At 40.4% G+C, this 9,501-nt stretch overlaps 1 protein-coding gene across 1 annotated transcript; it reads right to left on the bottom strand.

Annotated features, from left to right (window-relative positions):
- Positions 1–8,260: 8,260 nt before the first annotated feature.
- On the bottom strand, positions 8,261–9,223 carry LOC138528185 (olfactory receptor 56A4-like). The gene has a single exon (XM_069639638.1). The coding sequence runs from the start codon at positions 9,221–9,223 to the stop codon at positions 8,261–8,263; it is 963 nt and encodes a 320-aa protein (XP_069495739.1).
- Between the last annotated feature and the right edge of the window lie 278 nt (positions 9,224–9,501).

Below are 9,501 nucleotides of genomic sequence, written 5' to 3'. Positions count from 1 at the left end.
TGTGCTTGTTCTCTATAACATGTGTTTAATTTCAGAAGGCGAAAGAAAATTTTACAAGGCGTGTTTCATTTTGGCAAAAGGGTGAAATTAGTATTGTGCTATATACTTAATCTGTTTCTTTTCTATTTGATTTAGAATATTAACATATTTGTACTGGAGGTCATGGGAGACGATGGAGTCCTGGAGTCCCCTGGATGAAGACCAAAAGATGCCTGCCTCCGGGTGGAGGTGAAGACAAAATAGCCGGAATGCCAAAGAAAAGATGACTTTTATAGAGAAGGATCCAAGAGTACCAAGATGAAAGAGTACCCGAATGAACCAAAAGAGGCAGACAAGTGTCCTGACATATGGAGTTCCACGTGTTTATTATTTTAATTAATTGTTTTAATCTGTTATGTTAATTATTTGTTTTAGTTAGTTGTTTTATTTTATTATTTTCAATTGACTTCAATTATAAAATTGAAACACTAGACTATGGACACTTCCATTGGGAAGGCAAATGTAGAACATTTTATACGAATTGATGAATTCAGATGAATTTTAATATTATATTGATTGAACAGTGACTTTCAATTTTCATCTTCACAACAAGAATGTTAATTGTATTGGATTGTTACATTCGGATTAGCCAAATTCTCCAAAAAAGGAGGGTATATGTAGGATTGTTTAGCGTGTTTTGGGAGCACAGAGCGCAGCACCACTGCACAGGATCAATGTATAGCATGTTTTTTTTTTTATGCAGAACCACTTCATGGGTTTGGTGCATTGCTATGATGCAATTGTTTCAAGCTATGTGTTGCCAGTGTAACATGGACATATAAGTGAGGGCAGGTTATTCAGTAAAAAACGATTTTTACATATAAAATGCAAATCATTTTTTTTTCACAGTTAAAAGCACACATGTGTACATTCAAAAGGCGCACTATTTTTCACCTGAAATGCCTATGTTGCAAGAGACACATTTGAAAATTAATAAACTAACCTCATTAACAACTAACCTGATCATAACCCACTAATAATAATGTGTTCTTCAGTGCAACATGAATGGAAAATGACAGGCTCTGAAAGTCATTATTTAAATGCACATTCAGTTTTTTTTTTTTTTGCTCTGCTGTTCTGTCCACAGTAACTGCAGGAAGCAAAGACCTTGAATAAGCAGGAAATAAGTTTGGTTACAGTTGCAACTGTATAAGCCAAGCCATTGTGTGCAGAGGGTGGTTAGGGCATGATAGAATTTTATTGGTTAGGATCCTTTGGTAGGAGGTAACCAGAGCTTTCTTGTATAATCTCGAGGAAGAAGCTAGAGAGAGACATCTTGACACAGCTCGGAGAAGTACTGATAGCTGGGGATGCCTGATTCATAAAGCAGATTCAACTTGGTGGCAGAGACTGGGATTTCCAGTCAACAAGTCCCAGTTTGAGTGACAGCAAATGCTTGTCCTTGCTGGGTGAACCCCTCCAGAAGGCGAACAGCCAAAGAAGTTACATGCTGAATAAGCCTGGTAATATCTTGCTGAACTGTGGGGGCTGAGTGTGTGCGGAAATATTCAGTCAGTGTAGGAAAGGAGATTCCTGTGCTTTACCCACGTGTTTAATGTTGCAAATTGAATTTTTGTTCTCCGCCACTCTCTTCTCAGTGTGTCACAAATAATGCTGTTACTGTGCTATTTCATTTATTTCTGTAAAGAGTGAGATCGTTTTTAAATGCAACTTTTATAATACACAAAAATATCTGAAAGCAGACGGGTGGTGTGTTTTATATTTACCAATACAGTGCTGATGATGTGGGGAGATGTTTAGACAGTGCAATTGTCATTTTTACGGTAGCTAAAAATAAGCTTTGGCTGCAGCTGTGTGCAAATTGTCATTCAGTATGAGCAATTATAACTAACTGTGTGTGTTATAGCCTTTTGCTCAAGGTACATGAGTCAGCAAAAATAGAGACCCAGGACATAGTTCACTACCGTATATAAGTTAGTGAAAAATACCACATGATAGCTCGCTGCCGTAGATAAGACAGCGAGAAATTGCCCATGGTGGCACACTAAAAATTAAAATGTGGTGTTCCTGAAATGCAAGCCTGAGGTCGCTAGTGATTAAACGAAAAATCTAAACAGAAATAAGGGGTTCTGGATATTGGGGCCACATATAAACCAAAGGAATTATGCTCACCACCATACCATCCAACCACGCAAACCAACCACACATACCAACTGCGCATACCATCTAAATAGGTCTGTGTGCTGAAATAATGCATATCCACTGTGTTATTGTTGTACATGGCCCAATCTGAATGTAGGGAGTGATCGTTACTAAATTATTATTTTTGGCGGTAAGAAAATACTGCCAGGCCCCAAATCTACACAAAATACCCAACAGTGGCCTTGAGGCTAGTTTGTTGCCAAGAATGGAAAGTTTTGACCTCCTTTGTGACTGCGCGTATTTAGGGCACCTGCGGGGTATGCACACCAGAAGGAAATGTGCCTTCTATGAACCAATGGGGATCAAGGAAAAGTACTAACCCATTACAACCGGGCTAGGCACTGACAAATTAGCTTAGAGGACCATGTATTGACTGATGTTTTCAAGAGGTGAGAGCCAAGAAAAATGTTTAGATTTTTTAAATTTTGTATTAGTGCATTTGCTAGAACACTGTCAACCTTTCACACTTCGTAATACAGTAGCACATTAAAAGCATAATACAATAACACATTAGAAAAACAATTATTCACTTTTCCAATACACTTAAAATTATACGATCATTGATTACTGCCTCATGCCCCATTTTCTGTTGAGAAATGAAACATTCAATTCATGGCTTCATTACATGGATTATAGATACAAGTAATATTTTGATTGCATATTCACATTATCTAATTTTGTGTTTTTTGTCTTTAAATATTACTTATTTAAAGCTTTTCTACCAGATGTGTAGCCTACAAATTCTTGTTAAGAAAGTCATGCTTGGTGATTAGAGCATAGATTAGGGCAAGTTTCTCTTTTCTTTACCCTAACCCTAGATAAGAGGACCACCAGCGCTGGCTAGGGATAGAGCAATCATTAGGGTTTAGTTAGAATATTGGAGGGCAAAATATACTTAGGCTACACATCTGGTAGAAATGCTTTAAATAACTAATGATTTGTAAACCTTGGATAGTTAGTTTGTGTGATATATATACAAGGGGAATACAGAGGTAATCCCCCTACTAGTCCAACACGTTTGTATTTTAAATATTACTTGCCAATGTGGGCAGAGTGAGTTATCAGCTTTTCAGTCTTAAGGTTCTGTATTTTCTCACAACTCGTGATTCTTATCATTGTTTCCTGGACATCACTTAAAGGGACTTCTTATTCAGGATCTAATCATATTCAACTGTTCTTAACAAGATTTGCCAAAAACAAAAGTTATCCTCTCTGTCCAGAACCTTCCAGCATTACTGCTGGACTCTCTGATGTTTTCTCTGGCTCCAGAGGTGAGACCGTGTTATCTCACCCACCTCCTGCATGCTCTTTAGTTTTGGATGCAATTGACCCCTTCGTACAAGGACTGAGTGGAGGGGAATCATCTACCCTTAATCTGTGGCTGATGCTTTCCTGTGGTAGCACCCCCCACAATATACGGTGTGCTGACAGGGCCCGTAGTGCAATATAGCTTTTGGTGTACTAGTGAGTACCTAGAGCACCTAGTACAGCAGTAGTCACCTCCCTTTTTGTGACTCTTGCATTTAGCTAATTGCATCACAAGCCATCATCAACTGAGTGCTGTGGGGACACTTTGTATCTGCTGCACCTTTTTCTAAATATCAGTGTTGCGACCTTTCAGGCTTCCTCTGTACAGGCTTGGGGCTGTGGATACTTTTTATACTGTTTTTTGAGTGCATCCCCCAAGGCTACTGCTGCAACCACTATAATTCACTAAAGGGGACCATATATGGCCCCCTTATTGGTTTAAGCCCTGTTCAAGTTATCCTGTCCTTTGCTAGCCATCCTTCTTCCTTTCCAGAAGGGTGAGGTCTTTCGCCCTTTTTCAGAGGCGAATGGCCTAGCATTTCAGTGCTAGAGTGCCCCAGGGCAGGTCAAAGACTGATATGTTTGGGATATTTCTCCTCTGTGAAAGATAGTGAGCTAAAGACTCTGGGTAAGTCTCTCGTAACCAGGACAAATGTCTGGCAGGTAGACACTCAGGACACCCCTGTTATTTGGAGGGCTCTCTCCCTTCATGCATCTTGGTGGGATTCTTCTCATTTTTGTACGTGTGCTGGCAGGAAGTGAGGCGGGGGCTGTCTGGAAGGTTGTAGGCGGCTGACTGTCTGCAATTGTACAGCCACCTCCAGGTTTGAATGTTGCAGGGCTGGGGTCACCCTCAGCCCCTTTTCTGGATATAAGGAGATGAGCTGGACACAGGAAACAAGTCAGCCCCTGGAACTGAAGAAATCCGAAGACAAAGAGGACTGAGGGATGCTGGAGGACTGTGTCAGTGACCAGTACTGGCCCATTAAGTACCAGAAAATACCACTGCGTCACCCACCTTGTAGAGGTGGGCCCAGAATTGGCTCATTCAAATAAACAATACTGAAATGATAGAGTACTCAAGGTGCATGGCAAAACCCAGCTTTTATTCAAAACACAAAGAGCATCTGGGAAAGCAATACAGGTATCTCTCGAAGGTTACAAAGGGTTACATGTCATTTTAACTAATTAAATTACAGAGAATGCTGTATTAACAAAAAAAAAGAATTTGGAGGGTGCCCCCCCAAAACCCCGTTTCCCTATGCTTTAAACGCACTCCACCCGCTCCCCACCCATTTTAACCCCTTATCCCACCCATATACATTTTAAGCAAAGCTTTGATATTTTTTCATTCAAACATTTTTGTTATTATAACATTCTTGTAATTTAATTCATTAAAATCACTGCATACCGTTACGAAGAATGTGAGCCCGTTTTGTACAAAAGCCACGTAAGCAATGACATCACACATAGCAAAACATATGACCATTTATGATTGGTGCACTTTCTAGGTTACATATGAAGTTTATCGGGACTTGTGTTATAATTGGGTTAAACGTATCTGATGGCTCTCCTGATTTCATCCCAGTTTGGCACTGTTCTCTAAAGAAGGTGTAACAAACAGGATGTCTAATTGGCTGACACATTACTTGCCAGCCTTGAACACTTTGGCAGAATCTCAAGGGTTGAAGGAGACACATAGAGGGGGAAGAGACATTCCAATAAGAAGTAATTCCCAAGTCACGCCATGTGCCCTGTCTCCTTTGTTTGCATTTAACCTTGTGTATCAATTGGTGTCTTGAATGTGCTGAGGAATCAGTCATGCAGGTGTCCTATCTGTGTCTGGCTCACAATGAATAGCCAGTTTTCTCTGTCTCTTGGTCACGTGTTAGGTAACTGTGTTCGAGAGTGGATATCATCCTTTAAAAACATATTTCAGCTAATTCTGGTATGCATGTCACACTTATCTTGGCCGCTGGGGATGTTATTGATCCATTCCCTCGGGACTTTATTTTGGCCCTTCACCCAGACTTCAATGACTACCTGTTTTCCTTATTAAATTTAATCAGGTTGGGAGTACTGAATTTCATTCTAGAAGCGGTTATCTCATCCTTTGTTCAGCACCATCTGCACCTACAATTCCCACATTCTAATCTTGGCACTAGCAGTAGGCTTGTGTCTGGCAGTTTCAATAATGTGTTAATGTAAATTCAGCATATTAGCTTCTGTGATCATGCTAACATTTTAATTCCTGTACTGCAGCGGCTTGCATGTTTAAGAAAATGGCTGCACCTCTGTGCTATCCCCTCTATGTTGACAAACTATACTCGCAGTTACTGCATTTCATTGTATACACCACTTGCCATACGTTGTGTATTCTGCATCTGACTTGCCTATGTTTTCATCTATCCTGGCAGTGTCGTGAGTCCCTCCTTGGTCTCCTCTCTATATTGGTGTTGCACATTACTTATGCTCTATATATTCTAGTTATAGTCCCTCCACTAATATTGTTTGAGCTAACTATGGCAGTTTGATGTGCATTGCCTATTTAAGCATTCTTGGTTATGACTCTACCTGGGTGCATTTTAAACCAAACCTTTATATTTCTGGGACAGAGTAAGGTTGCCTTACCCTGTATCGCTTCCCACCCATGCAGTACTTGTAGGTACTCAGGACAGAAGGTGGTACTTGGTATATTTATCTGTCCCATTACAACCTCAACCTTCTACTCAATCAGGAAGATCTTCCACGAGGTGATTTGCAACTATTCACTAGTCCTGCTCAAGGTTTGCTCAAGGTTTGTTGCCCATTTTACACCGCTGGAGTGTGGTAGCTGCATTTGCTTTGGAAAAGCCTGAAACCAGACAAATGCTGTTGTAAGTATTTCCGGTTGGCGAAATGACTGGAAATCATCTTGGGCATCTTCAAGGCTCCGTTGGTACTCCAGAAATCTGCTGTGCTGCCCTCCACCGGGAGATGTGCCTGCAGGATGACCAAAGTAGTTGCTCCTCTTCCTAATGGAACTAGACTTAAGTCCCTTAAGTCCTCTCATTGCATTGCTGCAATTGCTCTACACTTACTAAACTTTGATACTGTACATGCACTAATTGAGTGTGCCCTCCTGGCTACTCAACTATATTCTCAGGAACCCTTTGGGATACCTAAGAGATGACATCACTTGCTCCCTACTTTAAAGGTTTACATTTAATGTATGTGTTTTATTCCAAAGCAATTTAAGGTGGAGTGGAACCCATTGTGGCTGACCTAACTGGGAGTTGCATTTATGAACTATATTTAATTACCTTGAGTATCTAAAGTGTATCTTAGTGTGCTATTGTAATAAAGGATTGTTATTTTTATAACTTGGGTGTGTATTTACTTACCTAATCTGCTATTTGTTAACTGTACTACACATTAGTGCCCTCTTCCTCATTAGTTCAGCCTTGCTGCTTGGTCATGACTACTTAAGAGCGTGGCTTTGCTCAACTGGGGTTGTAAGAAAACTTGCTTAGGTTGGATTTTCCAAGTCGTATTTCATGTAGTGACTTTGAAAAACCCTCCTAACAACAGGAATATATACTGTGTTCAGAAATGGTGGTGACAAAGGATTATATTTCACGACTGCTTCTATAGCAGTCAGCAAAGTCTATTTTCTGAACTCTCTCGCTTTGTTTTATCTTCTCTTGTTTTTTTCCCTCTTTACCTTTTTACCGCACGTACAACTCTATGCTCCAAAATCACATATTCCCCCCCTTCCATACTCAGCAATCTTGTCTAGCGTCTTCATATAAAGGATTGTATGTTATGTTATGTTATTGTAATTTATAAAGCGCACGGTCGCCCTAGGGCATCATGGTGCTGGAAAAAGAGACTGCTCGGACGAGGAAAACTGATAACAGCTGGAGTTAGAACAGGTAGGTTTTGAGTTTATCAAATGTTGTTCTGGACAACCGATGTGGGAGTACTTTGGGAGTACGTCTTTGTACACATGAATAACTTTCTGATCTAGTCGCTATACTTGTTAAACTGGGCAATCTCTACTGTCTTGATCAACTACGTAGATTATTTTGATTTTGTATATAGCCGCAATAAAATGCGTACCTTATACATTTCCCATGGAAAATATTTGCTAGCAGCAAATATGCAATTGAAACTGAAGGCATAGAAAAACATTCACTTTCAGTACTCAATTTAACTGCAATAGAGGAAACATTAATGAACTTACAATCACTCTACGAGTATTCCTACACATCATGATATCTAATAATCATACAAAAGCACATTTTATAAGAAGTATATGCACATCTAGAGGGTCAGGTTACCTCCCTCACTAGGATTACCACATATACAAAATAGGCATGCATTGGTTTATCTAACTATACAAAGAGGTAGTAGACAATGTATCAAAGGATTACAATTTTCATGGAATGTATTTTCTTGTGCATTGTCGATAGAAAAGGAATTCAACTTTCATATATGGAAGGTTGCAAAGCCTGGGAAAGAGACAAGACTATGTCAGAACAGAAAAGACAGAACTGGGCTCTACACTATTGCAGCAGTTAGATATATCAGCACCCCATGATAGATGAACCTTGTGGTGATCATCATATGTTTATGTTTTTATTTGCAATGTTGCATTGATGCTAATTGATCCATACATTATCCGGGATATCTCTTACTGGCTTGCTTGAAGAGCAGAGTGGAGATTATTTCCATAGAAATGTGAGCTACAGAAAGGGCTTTATGTTCTCTACGTCCCTACTCTTGGGAACACTTGCATCCTTCCTAGGAGCCTCCTGAGTGCCAATCGGATTTCCTTTGTCCGTATTCCATACACTATTGGATTCAGTGCAGGGGGGACAAGATGGTGAAGAAGGGAGAGGAGCACGTGGCTAGGGCGTGGAATTGGAATCGCTGCATGATTGGAAACCAAGATAGTGATTATAGTGGAGTAGAAGAACAGTATTAAGATCAGGTGGGAGCTGCAGGTGCGACAAGCCTTCATGGCAGCCCCCACATGGTCCAATTTCAGCACTGCTTGGATGATCATAGCGTAGGAGAAGATGATGAACAGGAGGTCTGAGCCTAGTACGATGCTGGTTGTGGTCAACCTGTACAGACTCATAGGGGTATGGTCAGAAGAGGACAGCATCACTACTGCTTGAGTCTCACAGAAGCAGTGCACAATGTCACTGGATGAGCAGTAATTCAGAAAGGCTGCTAGGAAAGGTAGTGGCAGAGATAAGACAAGACTCCTAGCTAACATCAAGAGGGATGCCTTTATCACCATCCCCGGAGTCATGATAATGGGGTACCTAAAGGGGTGGCAGATGGAAATATAGCGGTCAAATGCCAGAATGAGGAAGAGAGCGGACTCAAGGCCAATGCAGGTATTGATGAAGTACATCTGAGTGAAGCAGGTAATGGAGTCAATAACATTGTCTTCAAACCAGAAGATATTCAATGTCGTAGGCGTGCTGACAATGCACATTAGAATATCCACTGCTGCCAACATGCTGAGAAAGTAGTACATCGGCTGCTGAAGACCCGGATCCATGTACACAGCAATCATGAAAATGCTGTTGGTTACTAGAGACGATAGCATCAGAGCAGCCAGAGGTATGGAGAGCAAGTAGCGGCCACTATTGAGCTCTGGGAAGCAGATAAAGTGAAACTGTGATATTCTGCATACAGTGCCATTCAAGATTGCCATTCTGGTCAGAAGCGCCTATTTCTTGATGAATGCTGTAATCTCCTATGACAAAAAATAATAATAAAAAAATAAAAATAAGAGATACAGAGAACATTAAATACAGTATTGAATATACCTTAAATGTGATATTCTGTAATCCAAACAGCTAAACGCACTACTGCACAAGATGTACTGTCAATGAGTTGTCTTCATATGGTGAAGTAACTAAAATCAATTACCATTTAGCAGATACATGTGATAACACCCCCAGACATCCACCACACATCTGCACCCATTTC

The sequence above is a fragment of the Ambystoma mexicanum genome, chromosome 7q, assembly GCF_040938575.1.
Source record: "Ambystoma mexicanum isolate Mex_15411 chromosome 7q, UKY_AmexF1_1, whole genome shotgun sequence".
Lineage (NCBI taxonomy): Eukaryota > Metazoa > Chordata > Amphibia > Caudata > Ambystomatidae > Ambystoma > Ambystoma mexicanum.
The sequence above is the reverse complement of the archived record's forward strand: the minus strand, read 5'-3'. Positions and strand labels throughout refer to the sequence as shown.